This window comes from Elephas maximus, chromosome 11 (assembly GCF_024166365.1).
Source record: "Elephas maximus indicus isolate mEleMax1 chromosome 11, mEleMax1 primary haplotype, whole genome shotgun sequence".
NCBI lineage: Eukaryota > Metazoa > Chordata > Mammalia > Proboscidea > Elephantidae > Elephas > Elephas maximus.
Window position 1 is genome coordinate 8,600,806 of NC_064829.1, and position 20,883 is coordinate 8,621,688.

Below are 20,883 nucleotides of genomic sequence, written 5' to 3' on the forward strand. Positions count from 1 at the left end.
AAAGCACAATTAAAAAAAAAAAGTTCAGAAATTGTGCATTCATTATTTTATAAATGTATTTATAATGAGGAAAGTAAATAGGAGGTATAAACCAATCACATCTCTGAAAATATTTACATAAATAAAGGTACAATGACAAGTAATTTTTTGTAAGTTTAAGGAGTTTTTTCTGTGAACTATGCAATAAAAATCTAATAATAACGGGGGGAGCAAGTAGGCTTTTGAAATGTTATCAACATGAGGTTAGGAATCAACACAAAGCCAACGTAATCCGCCCGCCTCCATGACCTGTGTATACTGTTGTGTGTGCTTTAAGGCCTGAAGATGCTAATATTTATGAGCACTAAGTCTTTTTGAACTTCTAAACTCAGTGGCTCTATTTTCTTAAGAATGAAGTAATGGTTGTAGTGAATGTTCATATACTCATTTCTTATAATGCATAACCTGAAGGGTAATATCTACAGCCCTGCCCAAAGGACCAGCTGGAATTTATACATAATCTAACATATACTTAACCTTTACTTACAATAATTTCAGTACTGGGTTTTGAAATTTTCCTGGACCAAAGCTTTAGAAACAAAGACAGTAAGAAAAAAAGATCAGATTATTTGTCAGTTAATAATCAACATCCATGGAAGCCACAGTCAAGAAATCAAATGATATAATGGGTTTGGCAGATGTACTGCAAAAGACCTCTTTCTCGTTTTAAAAGCAAAGATGTCGCTTTGATGGTGAGGTGACCCAAGCCATGATCTTTTCAATTGCCTCATATGCATGCAAAAGCTCGACAATGAAAAGGAAGACAGAAGAATAGATGCCTCTGAATTGTGATTTTGGCAAAGAATACTGAATATACTGTGGACTGCCAGAAAAACAAAGTTTTAGAAGAAAACTAAGGAAATTCTCAATGAGATGGATAGACGCAATAGCCACAACAATGAACTCAAACGTAACAACGATCATGAAGATGGTGCGGGAACGGACAATGTTTCGTTCTGTTACACATAAGGTTGCTGACCTTGACGCAACAGCAGCTAACAACAACATCACAAAAATAATAATAATAAAATTAATATATATTCAGTGCTTACTTAACGAAGTGCTTATACTACTTTTTCTCTTTACACATGAAGAAACGGACTTAGAGAGGTTTAATAATTTTTCTGAGGAAGTAACAGAGAAGTGTTGTTTGTACACTAAGAATGTATGGGTCTAATATCAACATCAAAAACACAGGTTTCCATCAACGCAAAGAAACATGTACAACAATATTCACTGTGGTATTACTCACAATACCCAAAAGGTGGAAACAACCTAAATGCCCATCAATGGATGACTGGATAAACAAAATGTGGTACATACATGCAATGGAATACTACTCAGCCAGAAAGAGAAATGAAGTCTTGATACATGCTACAACACAGATGAAGCCTGAAGACATTATACTGAGTGAAATAAATCACGAAAGAACAAATATTGTATGACCTCACTTACATAAAAAGAGCAACAACCAAAAAAAAAAAAAATACATGTGGTTACGTATGCATGTATGTGTGCATATACGTGTACAGGCATGTGTGTGCATATACACATGAATCTACATGTGTATACACCTGTGTGTGCATGCACGTATATTCATATATATATGTAATAAAGCACACAGGAGGCAGAGTTGTGGATACTTCTTAGATTTAATGAAACACCTTGCAGAACTGGTTTTCTGTGTTTGAAGCCTTAGGACCATAGTCTTGCGGAACAACTCAGTGAACTGGCATAATATAATTCATAAAGTTTATGTTCTACATCCTAGTTTGGTGACTAGTTTCTAGGGTCTTAATAGCTTGCTAGTGACCATCTAAGATACAACTATTGGTCTCTTCTAGTCTGGAGGGAAAGAAAAAGAAGGAAACAAAAGACTCAGAGAAGAACCCAGTCTACAGGACCAACAGTCTACACAAACCACAGCCTCACCTACCCAAAGTCCAGAAGAACTAGATGGTGCCCAGCTACTACTGCTGGCCATTCTGATTAGGGCCACAATAGATGAATTCTGATCGAAGGGGAAAAAAATGTGGAACAGAACTCAAATTCTTAAAAAGTCCAGAATTACTGGACTAGTTGAGACTAAAGGACTCTCCGAAATGACTGCTCTGAGATACCCCTTAAACCTTGAACTGAAACTAGCTGGAGGTCACCTTTTAGCTAAATAACAGAAAGGCTCATAAAACAAAGAATATTACCAGTGAGTACTACGCACCTTTAAAAAATCATCTGCATAAGATCAAATTATCAACAATTACTTTAAAGCAAAGACGAAAAGGTAGGGGGGCAGGGAAACCAGATTACTGGAAAAAAAAAAAAATCCAGAATAGAATGAGAATGTTGACACATCGTGAAAAATGTTAACCAATGTTACCAAACAATTTTTGTAGTAATTGTTAAATGGGAACCGAATTTGCTGTGTAAACATTCATCGAATACACAATAAGATATTAAAAAAAAAAAAAGACAAGATCAGGCAAATGTACAGAGACCAAAGTTTATAGGCAGTTACCAGGGGCAGGAGGGAGGGGAAAAGGGGAGACTACTGCTTCTGTAGCACTGAGTTCTGGTTTACAGTGATGGAAAAAAATCAGCAGTTAAGAGTAAGTGTTGCACAGCCAATTAATGTGACAGATGTCACTAAGTCATACATGTGTAAAAAGTTAAATTGGCAAATGCTGTGTGATGGATATATTCACAACAACGAAGAGCAGCTGCTGAGGCTGCTTATGTAAAACCAAACACCTCATGGAATTTGGTTCCCTGGTTTGGAGGTTTAGAGTCATGGTTTCACAGGGCATCCCAGTTAACGGGGCTAAAATTGTATCTAGTGCTTCTATTCTACCTCCTAGTTTACTGTGTAGTGCCTAGGGTCTGAAGAGCATGCATGTGGCCATCCAAGGTAAAACACTTGGTCTGTTTTCATCTGCAGCAACAGAGGAAGGGGAGTCAGGAACAGGAGGAGGAAATGGAATGTGTGGCTAATTGCCTCCATCAACAATGGCATCTTTTGCCATGAGACCAGAGCTGGATGGGATGCCAGGCTACCAATACTGAGCATTTTCATCAAAGATTCTATAGCAGAATCCTGGTCAAAAGGGGGAAAATGCAGAACAGGTTTTCAAATTTTCATGGAATCCAGACTTTCTGGAGCCATGGAGTCTAGGTGAATCTCCGAAACTACTGCCCTGAGATAATGGTTAAACCTTAAACCAAAAAATATCCCCTCAAGTCTTCTTTAAATCGAACAATAGCTTAGCTTAATCAGTAAAGAATGTCTGCCTTCTCTTGTTATGTTGGTTGTTATAGCATCAGTAGAATAAAACTCAAATAGTAAAAATACACAAACTTATGTACACCTTATGTACTTTCAAAAATACTAATAGCAATGAGGCTTAGTGTGCATACACACAAACACACACAAAATAAAAACAAATTAGATTCAGTTGTAACATATCTGTTTCCATTTAAGAAACATAAAAGTTAAGTATAAGGTCATGGGAAAAGCACACAACATGGATTTAAAAACCCAATTTAAATCCTAGCCCCACTATAAAAAAGAATGTCTGCCTTAAGCACTGTGCTCTTGTAAGATCTACATGGGATCAAACTGACAAAAGCAACTCAAAAGATTAGATAGGAAACTCGAGGGGTAGTGAGTTCACGTTGATGGTGGAGCAACAATTTAGAAAAGGAGGGTGAGAATGGTTGCACAACTGAAGAATATAATCAATGTCACTGAACTGTACATGGAGAAACTAATATATTGGCATATGTTCTGCTGTGTAAATTCTCAGCAACAAAAATAAAATAAATTTTAAAATGGTATAATGTGTTATCTAACAAAACATCATATATTTAGTAACTTTAGTGCAAGTATGTAGTAACTTGGTGGAGGTAGCCTGTATGGCATATTCATAATAGTCATATTCAGCTCATTAAAAAATGAAATACTGTCACGGTTACAAAATACACAGACACACAGAATAATGTTAGATTCTCACAACTATCTGCTTCTCTCCCATCCCCACTGCCATGACCTTAGCCCGTCTTTTGCCTGAATGACATGTAGCCTTATGTCAAATCTTCCCAATTCGAATCCTGCTCCCCTCCACACCCTCCTCTACACTGCTTTTGATGTGAGCTCTTAAAACAGCAAAAGCTGATCATGTCAGTGTCCTACTTAAAAGCCTTCACACTCCCAAATTTTACATCAAAGACTGTTTGTGGCTTGGCTATTCCTTTTTTTCTGTCTTCACCTCCTATACATTTCCATGCAGGACTCCCTGCAGCTGCTCTAAACCTCCTGGAGCTCATCAAATGCAGTGTGTATTTCACAGTGCCATGCCTTACCCACCACCACCACCACCACCCCCCTCCCCGGTACATTACTCTGCTTCCTCCCTGATTAACTCCGAGCAGACCTGTGAAACACACCTTCAGTACATCATCCTCCAATAATCACTCACTGAACCATCTCCCCGTCACCTTCTGCATTTCCATAGCACACCGGCATGTGATCACAGCAGGCATGACTACGTACTGCCATTACAGCATCTTCTACCAACTGACAGCCCTTGGAGGGTAGACACTGAATCATGTGTAACCCTAGAGTGTACCCTGCGGGTAGCTGGCTGATCAGTACACACACATACGCACACACACAAACAAACTGATGCTAAAGGTAAAACATCAGCACAGAAGTGTGCAGGCCTGGCTTTCAGTCAGAATCACACATCATATAACCCGAAGCCTTACAACAAAATAATAAAGGCGCCTGCCCACCTGACAGTCCTCGTGGCCATAATCTGTGGTTGAGACAGGACAGCTGCTCTCATGCTCAGACAGGTACGTCAGCCCGCTCACACCAGCACCTAAGCATGACAACTGAGAAGATGCACTCTCACTAGGGGGCTTCTGAGGATGGGCGGTCGAACACAAACACTCTAAAGCACACCTAGAATAGAGAAAAAAACCTCATGACTGGGAGTTATTCATTCCTTTAACATTATCTCCGTTAGCAACAAGCCATCCCTGCTTGCCTACAATCTTGTTAATCTAGTCTCCGCTCTAGCTGCCTGTGTGGTAACTCAACCATAAATTCAGATTTTACACTTAGTCATCTAAAATCATAAATTATATTCCTACTAAAGTATCTGATAAACTACTGAAAATGAAAAATGTTATGGCATTCTCTTTAATAAGTACCAAAATAAATAATCACAATGTTAATCATTCATTCAATAAAAATTTTTACAAGGCACTGAACAAAAATGAACAAAACAGTGAAAAACTCCAGCCTTCAAACAGCGAAGAAGAAAAAATCATGTAGGTAAGTGCACAGGAATGGGAACGGTCACATATAGCTGATAGGATTAAGCGTACATATTAAAAACCAGAAAAGCCTGTCCTGACTCAGATGTTTTACATCTAGATACTCCCCTAAGTAAAAAAATTGACAAATATAAAGACTTCACTAAAAGAATGTCATCTCATCGTTATTAACAGAAACGTAAGAAATCTTAAACATTTTACAGGAGGAACAAGGTTGTAGAAACTAGAGCGCAAACATACAATAAAACACTATGCGAACATCAAACATCATGCTGTAGAGTACAATCCTTTCACTTGAAAAGATGTTCATAACACTAAGTAAAATGAGATTAGAAAGCAGGGCTCCAAGTGGTAAGATTCTACATCTCTCTCTCTCTCCCCCTTCTTCACCTGCTCTCTTTCTCATACACACACGTAAGTTACTTCCACCTCATTCTGTTTTTCAATACCAGTCACAGACCAACCCAGATTCAAGAAGAAAGAAATAAACTGCACCTCTTAAAGGGAAGTGGCATAGGCCACTTTAATGACCTTTAAAACATGAAATTAAATGTTACATAAATAGGTAATTATTTAACATTTGAAATATTTTGAAACAAACTGAAAATACATTTAACGTTCTTTATTAATTTCACTGGTTAAGCAAATTTTTCTCTTGAATCTTTCAATAGCGATACATAAAAAAATTTCAAGAGAAGGGAACAAGATTGCCGAGTAGTCAGACGCTTCTGGTGGTCCCTATTATGACAAACACCTGAAAAAACAAGTCAATCGATTATATATACCACAAGCTAGGAACGGTAAACATCAAAGGCAAAGTTAAGAAACTGGACTGAGTGACAGGAGAGGAAGAGATGGCGCAGAAGCAGCCAGGAGGTGCCAGGCCTGACTCAGTGGGCGTTCCACAGCCCTGATCCCCTGGCGCAACTGGTGGGGCTAGCGGTGATGTTCGGGGCACAGCTGCATCAACAAAAGAAGGCAAGTGAGGTGGCGCGACCCTGATCCCCTGGCGTGACCCTGATCCCCTGGCGCGACCGCGGCAGGGCTGAGTGAGCGCACAGAATCTGGGCATGCCTCTGGAGTCTGAGATAAAACAGCACTCTTGGCACAAGATAAGTTATTTTGTCTAATTTACCACGTGGATTTAATAGCACCTCTTTTTGAAAGAACTCTCTAGGATCTATCTGATCCCTCCTCCCTCTGCCCAGCCAGCATCAGAAACAGTTGATTTCCCCCAGCCTGAGATAGGTCCTGCTGCACTCCCTCAGACACTCTTCCGACCTTGGAGAAAGAATTAACAAACAGGGGACAAATAATCTGCCAGCTCCCCTAATCTGGAAACTTAAGAGCAGAAGCAACTCCTGTCCAGGCACAAGTGGCCCACAGACTTTGTTTTTCACCCCAGCATGGATCCAGGTAACCTCATTACAGCAGACAAGATCTAGCTGTTATATTGCAAGAATGAATGTGTTTGAGATCTGACTATAACTGTTTCAGCTGTGCGGTGGAAAGGTGGGTTTTAGACGTATGACACCACTCTGCCTATTAAGCAGGGTCCTCACCCGCCCACACCAGGGGCCTGAGGACTGGTGGCTCCACCCACACCACCCAGCCAGCCATGACAGCAGTCCAAGGATAAGTGGTACCTCCCAATCCTTACACTAAAAACCACTGGGTGCCTACTGTATGGCTGCAGAGCCCACCCGCCAGTGCACTCTAGGGAATACGGACGCACTTTCCTCACAGAAACTAAGGGGAAGGTTGTCAGCACCCTGCCTTCCTCAGAGTGTTACAGCCTCCTGCAACCAGAAGCGTGCATATACAAATCACCACTGCTCCTCTAAGATTGTAAGGGAGAGCCTGCACCACACAGTTGGTGACCAACTACCTGCACACCTGAGCTGAACTTATACAAGCATAGCGAATGGACTCATGCGCTCAGATATCTGGTAACAACTCTAGCCATCTGGTGACAGGATATTAGTGCTACAAAGACTCCAATAATCAACTCAGCTCGCTCTAGTAGCCTATTCAGGTATATCAAAACAAAACAATGCAATAAGCTAGGACACAGTGAGAAAACATGAAGTAAATACAACAACTTACAGATGGCTCAGAGACAACAGTCGATATCAAATCACATAAATAAGCAGACCATGACTGCTTCAATAAACTCCAAAACCAAAGATTCAAGGACCGTTCCAGATGATTACGTATTCCTGGATTTACCAGATGTAGAATACAAAAGATTAATACACAGAACTCTTCAAGACATCAGGAAGGAGATGAGGCAAAACTCAGAACAAGTCAAGGAGCACAAAGATAAAGCAGTCAAGAAAATTAAGAAGGTTATTCAAGAACATAATGAAAAATGTAATAGCCTGCAAGAATCCATAGAGAGACAGCAATCAGAAATTCAAAGAAGATGAACAATAAAATGTTGGAATCAGGCAGCTAAGTAGAAAGTCAGCATGGCATAATTGAGGAAATGGATGTCAGAATTAGCAAGACTGAAGATAAAGTACTTGGCAAGAATATATTTGAAGAAAAATCAGACAAAAGAATTTTAAAAAATGAAGAAACCCTAAGAATCACGTGGGACTCTATCAAGAGAAATAACCTATGTGTGAGTGGACCATCAGAACAGGGAGGGAAAACAGAAAATAAAGAATGATCTGTTGGTAGAAAACTTCTATAATATCATGAAAGATGAGAAGATATCTATCCAAGATGCTCATCGAACCCCATACAAGGTAGATCCCAAAAGAAAGTCACTAAGACATATTATAATCACACTTGCCAAAACCAAAGATAAATAGAAAATTTTAACAGTGGCCAGGAAAAAACGAAAAGTCACCTGCAAAGAAGAGTCAATAAGAATAAGCTCAGACTACTCAGTAGAAACCCTGCAGGCAAGATGGCAAAGGGATGACATATATAAAGCATTAAAGAAAAAAAACTGCCAGCCAAGAATCATATATCCAGCAAAACTGTCTCTCAAATACGAAGGTAAAATTAGGATATTTCCAAATAAAAAGCAGTTTCGGGAATTTGCAAAAACCAAACCAAAACTTCAAGAAATAGTAAATGGAATTCTCTGGGTAGAAAACCAGTAATATCAGATATCAACCCAACACTAGAACAGAGGACAGAGCAACCAGATTTCAACTGAGATAGCGAAATCACACACACAAAAAAATCATGATTAAAAAAACACTCCAAGGTGGGAAACACCAGAGCCATTCCGTAAAAGATGACAACGCTAAGTCAATAAAGATGAACTAAATAAAGTAGTCATGAATCTTTCATATGGAGAGGAAAATCAAGGCAATATAGGAATATAAAAGTTAGGTTGAAAATCAGAAAAAAAGGTGTAAATATTAAGGTAACCACAAAGGAGACCAACAATCCTACAAATTAAAATAAAATACAAGGAAAACAAAGACTCAGCAGAAACAAAATCAACAACAATGAAAAAGAGAAACACACTACTTACAAAGAAAAATTACTCAGCACAAAAAATGAAAGGGAAAAAAGAAACTGTCAAAAACACACAAAAAAAGACATCAAAATGACAGCACTAAACTCATACCTATCCATAATCACCCTGAATGTAAATGGACTAATTGCACCAATAAAGAGACAGAGAGTGGCAGAACGGATAAAAAGCACCGTCTATATGCTGCCTACAAGAGGCACACCTTAGACTTAAAGATGCAAACAAATCAAAACTCAAAGGATGGAAAAAAAATCCATCAAGCAAACAACAATCAAAAAAGAGCAAGAGTGGCAATAATAATTTCTGACAAATCAAGCTTCGAAGATAAATCTACCACAAAGGTAAGGAAGGACATTATACAATCATTAAAGGGACAATATACCAGGAGGATACAACCATATTAAATATTTATGTACCCAAAGACAGAGCTTCGAGATACATAAAACAAACTCTAACAGCATTGAAACGCGAGATAGACTGCTCCACAATTATAGTAGACTTCAACATACCACTTTCAGTGAAGAACAGAACAGCCAGAAAGAAGCTCAATAAAGACACAGAAGATCTAAATGCTACAATCAACCAACTTGACCTCATATACATATACAGAACACTCCACCCAACAGAAGAGAAGTATATTTTCTATTCCACAGCACATGAAACATTCTCTAGAATAGACTACATATTAGGCCATAAAGCAAGCCTTAACAGAATCCAAAACATCAAAATATTACAAACCATCTTCTCTGACCATAAAACCATAAAAATAGAAATCAATAAAAGAAAAAAAGGGAAAAGAAATCAAACACATGGAAACTAAATAACACTTTGCTAAAAAACAAATGGATTACAGAAGAAATTAAGGACAGAATAAAGAAATTCACAGAATCCAATGAGAATAGAAATACTTTCTATCAGAACCTTAGGGACACAGCTAAACCAGTGCTCAGAGGTCAATTTAGAGCAATAAATGCACACATCCAAAAAGAAGAAAGGGCCAAAATCAGAGAATTATCCCTACAACTTGAACAAATACAAAGAAAGCAACAAAAGAATCCCTTAGGCACCAGAAGAAAGGAAATAATAAAAATTAGAGCAGAATTAAATGAAACAGAGAATAGAAATACAATTGGAAGAAGTTAACAAGACCAAAAGCTGGTTCACTGAAAAGATATTTAAAAAAAAAAAAAAAAAATCGATAAACCGATGGCCAAACCGACAAAAAATGAAAACAGGACAGGAAGCAAATAACCCAAATAAAAAATGAGATGAACAACATCCCAACAGACCCCACTGGAACTCAAGGAATCATAATAGAATACTATGAAAAACTGTACTCTAACAAATATGAAAACCTAGAGGAAATGGACAAATTTCTAGAAACATACTAATTACCTAAACTAACACAAACAGAGGTAGAACAACTAAATAAACCTATAATAAAAAAAAGAGATGTAAAAGGTAATTTTTAAAAACTCCCAATAAAAAAAAAGCCCTGACCCTGACGGCTTCACTGGAGAATTCAACCAAACTTTCAGAGAAGAGGTAACACCACTACTGCTAAAGGTATTTCAGAGCATAGAAAAGGATGGAATACTTCCAAACTCATTCTATGAAGCCAGCATACCCCTGATACCAAAACCAGGTAAAAAAAAAAAAAAAAAAAAGACACTACAAAAAAAGAAAATTACAGACTAATCCTCTCTCATGAAAATTAGGCGCAAAAATCCTCAACAAAACTCTAGCCAATAGAATTCAACAACGTATCCAAAAAATAATTCATCAGGGCCAAGTGCGATTCATTGCAGGTATGCAGGGATGGTTCAACATTAGGAAAAAAATCAATGTAGTCCATTACATACATAAAACAAAAGACAAGAACCACATGATCTTATCAATTGATGCAGAAAAGGCATCTGACAAAGTCCAACACCCATTCATGATAAAAATTCTCAGCAAAATAGAAATAGAATGAAATTCCTCAACATAATAAAGGGCCAATAGTCAGCATCATCCTAAACCAAGACAGACTGAAAGCATTCCCCTTGAGAATGAGAAGCAGAGAAAGATGCCCTTTATCACCACTCTTACCCAACATTGTGCTAGAGGTCCTAGCCAGAGCTGTTAGGCTAAATAAATAAAGGGCATCCAAATTGGCAAAGAAGAAGTAAAGGTATCTCTATTTGCAGATGACATGATGACATGATCTTATACATAGAAAACCCTAAGGAATCCTCAAGAAAACTACTGAAACTAATAGAAGAGTTTAACAGAGTATCAGGATACAAGATAAACATACATAAATCAGTTGGATGCCTCCACACCAACAAAGTCAAAGAGGAAATCACCAAATCAATACCATTTACAATAGCCCCCAAGAAGATAAAATACTTAGGAATAAATTTAACCAGAGACATAAAAGACCTATAGAAAGAAAATTATAAGACACTACTACAAGAAAACAAGAGAGACCTACATAAGTGGAAAAATACACTTGCTCGCAGATAGGAAGACTAAACATTGTAAAAATGTCTATTCTACCCAAAGCAATCTATAGATAACATGCACTCTGATCCAAATACCAGTGACATTTTTTAATGAGATGGAGAAACAAATCACTTCATGTGGAAAGGAAAGAGGCCCCGGATAAGTAAAGCATTACTAAAAAAGAACAACAAAGTGGGAGGCCTCACACTACCTGATTTTAGAACCTATTATACTGCCACAGAGGTCAAAGCAGCCTGGTACTGCTACAACAATAGATACACAGAGCAATGGAACAGAATTGAGAATCCAGACATAAATCCACCCACATATGAGCAGCTGATGTTTGAAAAAGGCCCAAAGTCTCTTCAATGGGGAAAACACAGTCTCTTCAACAAATGGTGCTAACATAACTAGTTATCAATCTACAAAAAAAAGAAAATGAAACAAGACCCATACCTCACACCATGCATAAAAACCAACTCAAATGGATCTAAGACCTAAATACAAAATCTAAAACGATAAATATCATGGAGGAAAGAATGTTAGGAGCCCTCATACGTGGCATAACATGGCATAAACAATATATAAAACATTACTAACAACAAAAAAAATTTTTTTTTTTTTTAAACAATGTACAAACACCAGAACAGAAATTAGATAACTGGGAGCTCCTAAAAATCAAACACCTATGCTCATCCAAAGACTTCACCAAAAGAGTAAAAAGAATACCTACAGACTGGGAAAATGTTTTTAGCTATGATATTTTGATCAGCATCTGATCTCTAAAATCTACATGATACTGCAAAAACTCAACAACAAAAACTCAAATAACCAAAGAAGACACTGAGGCAGCCAACAGATTCATGAGGAAACGCTCTCGATCATTAGCCATTAGAGAAATGCAGATCAAAACTACAATGAGATTCCAGCTCACCCCAACAAGGCTGGCACTAATCCAAAAAACACAAAATAATAAATGTTGGAGAGGCTGTGGAGAGACTGGAACACTTATACACTGCTGGTGGGAATGTAAAATGGTACAACCACGTTGGAAACTGATTTGGCACTTCCTTAAAAAGCCACAAAATAAAACAATCTGTATTCTGAGCAAATAATACGAGAAGCTCAACTATATGAAGAAGAACGGGGCATGAGGATTGGAGGAAGACTCATTAACAACCTGTGTTATACAGATGACACAACTTTGCTCTCTGAAAGTGAAAAGGAGAACGAAGAACACCAAAGACATATGGTAAAGATGAGCCCAAGAGACAGAAAGGGCCACATAAACCAGAGACTACATCAGCCTGAGACTGGAAGAACTACATGGTGCCCGGCTACCACTTATCACTGCCCTGACAAGGAACACAACAGAGAATCCCTGATGGAGCAGGAGAACAGTGGGATGAAGGCCTCAAATTCTCCTAAAAAAACCAGACTTAATGGTTTGACTGTGACTAGAGATACCCTGACGGTCATGGTTCCCAGACCTTTTGTTAACCCAAGACTGGAACCATTCCAGAAGCCAGCTCTACAGACAGGGACTGGACTAGACTATATGACAGACAATGACACTGGTGAGGAGTGAGCTTCTTGGCTCAAGCACACACTTGAGACTATGTGGGCAACCCCTGTCTGGTGGCAAGATGTGAAGGAAGAGGGGGACAGGAGCTGGCTGAATGGACACAGGGAATACGGGGTGGAGGGAAGGAATGTGCTGTCTCATTAGGAGGAGAGCAACTAGGAGTACGTAACAAGGTGTGTATAAGTTTTTTGCATGAGACTGACTTGATTTGTAAACTTTGACCTAAACCACAATCAATCAATAAACTTTCATAAAGCTATAAAAGATTCATAAATTCAATTTAATAAAAATAACCTTTCTACATGGCAAAAAATATAAAGTCAAAAAGATTTTAGAAACCAGGAACTGCAACTCATATCACAAATAAAGGGCTATTCATTCTTCCTAATATGTGAAGGGCTCCTCCTACAAACCAAGAAGGAAGAGACAAATAATGCATAAGAAAAATGGTCCGTGAACATGGGTATATATCTGACAGATATGGCAATATACATACTGTGGGAAAGATGATCACTATCACGCACAATAAAATATGAGTTTAAAATAACATTTTTTCATGTATCAGACTGTCAACAATCAAAAAGTTTTATAAACACTCTGCTGACGAAGCTGTGGGAAAACAGGCCCTCTCTTAAGTTACGAGTGGGAATTTAAATTAACACAATCCCTTTGGAGCGATGTACTAATTGAAATATGAATGTGAATGTATATACTCCTTGTCCCAGCAATCTCATTTCTGCAAATTTACCCTAAAGATGTACCTGCACATGTCCAAATACAGAAGGGCTGTAATAAGCCAAAAGATAAGAAGCGTTTATAACACCCTATATTGTGTATCAAAAGGAGGGTCCAATAAGAATATATATTCATATTTGCTTATACATCATACCTAAGAAACCAATAATAGCAGTTCTCTACTAAAGGGATTAGGGAAGCAGGCAGGTGAGGAATAGCAGAAGGGAGATACACACACACAAATAAACATATGTATATCTGAAAAGTCAATAATTCACACTGGAAAATTTTATATACATATGTGTTTACTTTTTGAACAATGTAAATTTATAGCCTTTTCAAAAAAATTTTTTTTAATTCTTACAACTTACTCGAACCCTTCAAAAAGCACTTATCAATCTCAGAATTTATATTAAAAATGCAAGTTAACATTAAATTTAAGATAGAAATTAAAATCAAAGTATCCAAACTCCTAAGCGATTTAAAAAGCTAAGAAAATAATGAGATAGACATCCTCATCATACAAGATGGTAAGAGTACAAATCTTTAAAACCCTTTTAGAAAATAATTTTCTAATATATTTTTATTGTTGTCAGTCACCATGGAGTTGATTCCAACTCATGGAGAACCTATCTGTGCAGTGTAGCACTGCTCCATAGGGTTTTCAAGGGCTGTGACCTTTTGGAAGCAGATCTCCAGGCCTGTCTTCTGAGGTGCCTGTGGATGGGTTTGAGCTGCCAACCTTTTTTTAGTCAAGCGCCTAACCATCTGCACCACCCAAGGACTCCATAGAGAGCCTTAAAGTACTATTGCTCCTGACCCACTAACTTCACTTCTAGATGTCTATCTTAAGTAAATCAGTCAAAACATGGAAAGAATTTTACGAGCAAAGTTGTTCATCTCATCATTACAATAGTAAAAAGGTGTACGAAATAACAGTAAATACCTACCAGACATATCAAGCAAACCACGAGAGATCCATTATGCAGCCTGTAATATTACTAATTTTTTTTAAACACAGAGAATGATTATAAGAAGTGAAAAAAAGCAGAAAATAAAAATTTGCACAGAAAAAAGGCTAGAAAGAAATTCACAAAGTATTTACAATGGTTACCTTTGAGTGATGATGATTTTCTTCTGTAAACTTTTTTTCATATGCCTAATACTATGTATTTTTATTATTTTTATAAAAAGAAATAAGCACCTACCCTGATGAAGCTGTTCCAGAAACTTCACTAGGAGAAGAATGACTCAGTGGTGAAGCTGAAGGTCTGAAGCTATTCTGGTCATCCTCTGAACCAAGTCCACTATGCCCAAGAGAGGTATCTTTCAAATCTATCAGAAAGGTGTATTTTCTAATGAGAATAGGAAAAAGAAATTCCTTGTAATTTTGTGAATGTGATCAATTACTCTCACACTTACCAACATTTTCAGGTGAGACTGTGGAGTGTTTTTCGAAAGTCACATGCTTTTCGTTGTTGCTTGATTCACTAACATGCTCATTTTGTCTCTGATTTTCTGTATTATTTTGTATTTCTTCACAACCCTTTAACAGCCACAAGGGTGTTATTGTGGAGTTCCTTACTACTGAGTAACTATCAGATGTGCAAGTGGAAATGGAGGTAGCTTTTTCACTGTTTCCAATGTCTGGTAATCTGGTACCACTGGAATACGCCTGTACATCGACTTCAGTGCTCTCATTCTCTCCTGTATTTGTAAGGAGTGGGTTTGAAGAGTTTATAAGTGTAAATGATTCCTGGTTCTCCCTTTCTCTGTTTTTGCTATAAACAGCTGCTGTGTTTTCTTCTGGTTCCATTCCACTTAGATCAGTTGCACTCAAGTCCACTGCCTGGACAGCCTGTGCAGTCTGTTCTTTTGGCAAAGATAAATCCCAAATATCAGACACATCAGCTCTTGAAAAGTTTTTCAGTCCAACTTCGTATCGACTAACTTCTGTTTTTTTCAGGTATTTCTCCATATCAAAAGCAGTGGAGCCATTACTTTTTTCTAAATCATTAGGTAAGAAATGAGACACAATGGAAAAGTTTTTTTGTTTATTATCTTCCAGAAAAGTCTTCTCTCCGGTTTTATTTGAAAGTGCCATTATCACGGCAGCAAGCTGGGCAGGGTCCATACTGACAGATGCATTTGCAATTGCTGAAGCAATAGCGCTCGTCCTAAGCACAGAGTCGCCACTATCAGAGAGCTCGTCTTTGTGCCTTCTAGGCTGGCTGTTCATTAAGAAAATGTCCTAGAAATGAGCAAAGTTACATCGGACAATTTACCTCAGTTCCATGGACATGTACACATCAGTTTAACATTTATGAATGCTACGTAAGATTAAACAGTCACAAGGAATGAATAGTTTATCAGCAAAATATCTTAATGAAAAAAGGCCACTGCTACCAACTTAAATTACAGATTGTTGGTGTTATTTACAAAATTTGAATATCATTTGTTTAAAAAGAGAATCATCAGGAATTAAAGAGATGCTAAACTGAATGGGAAAATAAAAACAAACACATGAAGACACCGAGATTGAGAAGACATTGATCTGGTGCAATTTCAAGTGTAATTCTTGGTAACCTGATTCAATTGTCAGAATTACTTATAAGCAAGACATAAATAGGAACTATGGGTAAAAAATTGAAACAGATCCAAAAGTAAAGAAACATAAAACTAACAAAAAATGTGTTAAGACTTCCACCTCAAGTAACAGCAGACTAGCAATGCAAATCAACCTCTTGCTAGGAGCAATCAGAACTGGACAGCATATTCAATAACATCTCTTCGAAGGCAGTACAGAGCTAATAAAGCAGTGAAAAATCACGGGGCCAAAATCCAAGATAGGAAAAAATTCCAGAGAAGTGAGCCCAGCACTGGGGATGCGTCTCCATAGGAAGATCTGCTGCTTCAAGAGGCAGCTGGCAGGACTTCAGGAAGAAGCTAAGCAGAGCTGCTCTCACGGGAATAAGGGAATAAAAATTGAGTTCAGAAGCTGCCATGAATGGGGGTGGCCATGCCAAAGCACCCTTTAGGAGTAAAGGTGAAACAAAACTAGACTGTCCCTCATAAGGACTGAAGCCCAGTTCTAAATCCCAATTACTGGATTAAAAAAGTGACCCAGGGTTGCTAGTGCTCCTAGTTCCCTCTCGGGAGCAAACAAAAATCTTCTCTGGAAGGTATCATCTGCCTTGGTCTCTATTATTTCAACAAATTTTGCTGCAGAAGTCCACCCTTCAATAAAAAATAAATGAGACACAAGACAATTTGAACAACATTCCAGAGAAACGGACAACTGAAACAGGCCCACGGGGCGTACAGATAATGGCATTATCAGAGAAAATCTAAAATACCTCTGCTGAGTATATCTAAGGATATAAAAGACAACATAGAAAACTAGAAATTACACACAAAAAAACTAAATAAATGTTCTATAATTGGAAATTACAGTAACGAGTTAAGAACTCAATGGGTTTAACAGCAAATTGAATACAAATGAAGAAAGAATTAGACTTGGAAAAAAATATTCAGAATGAAGCATGAAAGAGAAAACAACGGAAAATATACAGGAGGACAGAAAGAACACAACGGAAAAAGGGGATACAATGAGAAGATCAAACATACTAGTACCTGGACTCCCAGAAGAACAGAGGACAGATAATGGAACAAAAGCTGTATCTGCAGAAACACTGGCTGAAAATTTTCTCCAAAAAAAATTTAAGAAGGCCTATAGACCCCAAAAGTGGTAAGAGCTTGGCTGCTAACTGAAAGATCAGCAGTTTGAACCCACCAGCCACTCCATGGGAGAAAGATGTGGCAGTCTGCTTCCATAAAGATTTACGGCCTTGGAAACCATGTGGGGCAGTTTTACTCTGTCCTACAGGGTCACTATAAGTTCAAATCAACTCAACGGCCAAGGGTCTGGTTTTTTTGTTAATAAAACCTAAGCAGGAAAAACAAAATATGCCTAAGTACGTCATAGAGAAACAGATAAAAACCAAACAAAGAAAAAACAAATAAAAGCAGAGATAATAAGACCTTCAATGAAATAACAATAAGGTTGACATCCACTTCATTTTAAATCAATGTGAAATGGTATCTTCCAAGTGCTAGAAGTTATTTCTAATCTAGAATTCTATACCAAACAAAAATACACTTCAAGAATAAAGGTGAAATGAAGACATTTTTGGAGAGACAAAGACAGAGGATTCATCACCAGAAGACCTTTACTTAAAGAAATAGCAAGTGTATTCTAGAATGTTAAAAAAAAAAAAAAAAAAGATGTTTCATCAACTTAAGAAGAAATCTAACGAAATACATGTAAAAATCTCTGCACAAAAAAACTATAAAATAGAGAATGGAAGGTTACATAATTTTTATGGATTAGAAGACTCAATATTAAAAAGACATCAATTTTACCCCGTCTGTCCTATAGCTTAAATGCAACCCCAGCTAAAAGCCCAACAGGGTTGTTGTTGGTTGGTTGGGGTGTGGAAGCTGACAATCTGATTTTAAAACATACACGGAAATACAAAGGGCCAAGAATAGCCAAGATACTTCTAAAGAAAAACTAGATAGAAGGGCTTGCTCTTATAGACATTCAGGCTTGTTATAAGGCTACAATACTAACACAAGACAAACAGACCAAAGAAACAGAATAGAGAATCCATAAATAGACTCATACATTAATGGATATCGGATTTCTGACAAAACTGACACATTAGGGAAATGGGGAAAGGATGCCTTTGTCAATAAAGACAGATAGCATTAAAAGGGTGAAAAGGCAAGTCACAGAGTGGGAGAAGACACGTGAAACACTCAGAACTGACAGAAGCCTCCTTCCCAGAACACAAAAAGAATTACACATCAGCAGGACAAACAATCCATTACAAAAATGAGCAAAAGATTTAAACAGGCACTTTTTTTTTTTTCCACAAAAGACACTATCTCAGTGACCAATGAACATATGAAAAGGTACATAACTCAACTCGATTAGTAACAAGGGAAATGAAAATTAAAACAAGGAGGTGCCACTACATACCTACCAGAATGACTAACGATACCAAGTGCTAGTAAGGATGTGTAGTAACAAGGATCATCACACAGTGCTGGACAGGATCTACACTGGTACAACCACTCTGGTAAACTCTATGCCAAATCTTCAAAAACTGAAGGTGTGCAAACCCTACGATCTGGCACCACCACTCTTAAGTACAAACCTCCATGAATGTGTGCACACTCCCAATAAGACACGCACAGGTACTAGGATGTTCACAGAGCATTATTTTATAATTTTCTAACACTAGAAATATCCCAAATGTCTACCAGCAGCAGAATGGATACATAAGTTGTAAAACACTCATACTAAAATACTATGCAGTAATGAAATAAGCTTCCGTTATATGTGACAACATAGTTCAATCTCACAAAGTAGAGTGAAAGAAATCAAAGAAAAATACATGCTACATGTTTCCTTTTATGTAAAGTTCAAAAACAGATGAAATTAATAAGGTGTTAAAAGTCAGGGGAGTAAGGGAGGAAGGGGGCAGAAAACGGTTTCTGGGCATTAGCAATGTTCTCTTTTTTAACCTGGAGTATACACAGTGCACAATTTGTGATAATCCATGGGGTTGTTAAGTTTGTTTTATAAATTCTTCTGTATATATATTCTACATCGAGAAAAATGTTTTTAACTGGAGGGACCCCAGAGGTCATGGCCCCCGGACTCTGTTAGCCCAAAAACTAAAACCATTTTCGTAGCCAACTCTTCAGACAAAGATTAGACTGGACTATAAGACATAAAATGATCCTGGTGAGGAGTGTGCTTCTTAGCTCAAGTCAACACATGAAACTGTGGGCAGTTCCTGTCTGAAGGCGGGATGACAGGGCAGAAGTGGACGGACAGGAGCTGGTTAAATGGACATGGGAAGTACAGGGTGGAGAGAGGGAGTATGCTGTCACGTTGTGGGGTGAGCAGCTTGGTCACATTCCAATGTGTTTACAAGTTTTTGTATGAGAAACTGACTCGAATTGCAAACTTTGACTTAAAGCACAAAAAAGGGAAAAATGTTTTTAAAAATTTAAAGAATACCCCCAGACTCTCTGTTAACCTGTTAAAGAGTTAAAACCATTCCTGAAGCCAACTCTTCAGACAAAGATTAGACTGGACTATAAAACATAAAATGATACTCATGAAGAGTGTGCTACTTAGTTCAAGTAGATATATGAGACTAAACGGGCAACTCCTGTCCAGAGGCATGATGAGAAGGCAGAAAGAGAAAGGAGCTGGTTGGATGGACATAGGAAATCCGGCGTAGAACAGGGGAGTGTGCTGTCATGTTATAGGGAGAGGAACTAGGGTCACATTAACAATGTGTATATAAATTTTTATATGAGAAATTAACTTGAGCTGTAAACTTTCACCTAAAGCATTATTAAAATGAAAAAAGAATTTAAAGAACACTTAAAATTGAAGCCAGGAAAGGTAAACAACACATATCTTTTACATGCAGCCTTTTCTTGCTCTTACACATGAACTATGACTTCACGAAAGGCTTAAAATACCTCTGTGCTGCCTGCATCAGCGGTTAATGTCACATCACTTTCATCCTCTTGTGAAGTGCTCTCCAATTCTCCAACCTTAAGCGTAACTGATCCTTCATTTAGTTGTGCCTTGGATTGCTTATTTAAATGTCCTGTAGGAAATATACAATATTCCACTTACAAATATACACTATCTCTGTAAGGTAAGGGCCAGTCAAAACGATTAACTGCATGGAAGAAGTCTTTGTACCCCAAATGTCATCAAACTGACAAAAGCTTTTTTAAACTATACTCACTAGGACAAAGGAAGACAGCATGGTGAATTTGGTTCAATCCCATAAAGTCTAAAGTTTGAAGGAAGATTGTGGATTTTATTCTCTCCTTTGTAAATACTTGCAGCCCTCGTGGTGCAGTGGTGAAGAACTTGGCTGCTAATCAAAATGCCGGCAGTTCAAATCCACCAGCTACTCCTTGGAAACCCTATGGGGCAGTTCTACCCTGTCTTACAGGGTCGCTATGAGTCGGGATCAACTTAACAGCATGAGTTTGATTTGGTTTGGTGTAAATACATAAACTCATTTCATATTTTTTAGCTTTAAACATTTCACAAATATATAGTAAGCTGAGTTCAAAAGTGAGTTCTTCTTTACAGCAA

At 37.7% G+C, this 20,883-nt stretch overlaps 1 protein-coding gene across 3 annotated transcripts in view; it reads right to left on the bottom strand.

Annotated features, from left to right (window-relative positions):
• CEP192 (centrosomal protein 192) overlaps positions 1 to 20,883 on the bottom strand; it is a 209,545-nt gene that overhangs the window by 108,469 nt on the left and 80,193 nt on the right. For all 3 annotated transcript variants that reach the window (XM_049901465.1, XM_049901464.1, XM_049901463.1), the window contains 4 exons: positions 20,250 to 20,380; positions 15,105 to 15,933; positions 14,891 to 15,017; positions 4,828 to 4,999 (listed from right to left, as the gene is read on the bottom strand). In XM_049901465.1, the coding sequence (XP_049757422.1) occupies positions 4,828 to 4,999; positions 14,891 to 15,017; positions 15,105 to 15,933; positions 20,250 to 20,380 (1,259 nt within the window). The remainder of the gene's footprint in view (positions 1 to 4,827; positions 5,000 to 14,890; positions 15,018 to 15,104; positions 15,934 to 20,249; positions 20,381 to 20,883) is intronic.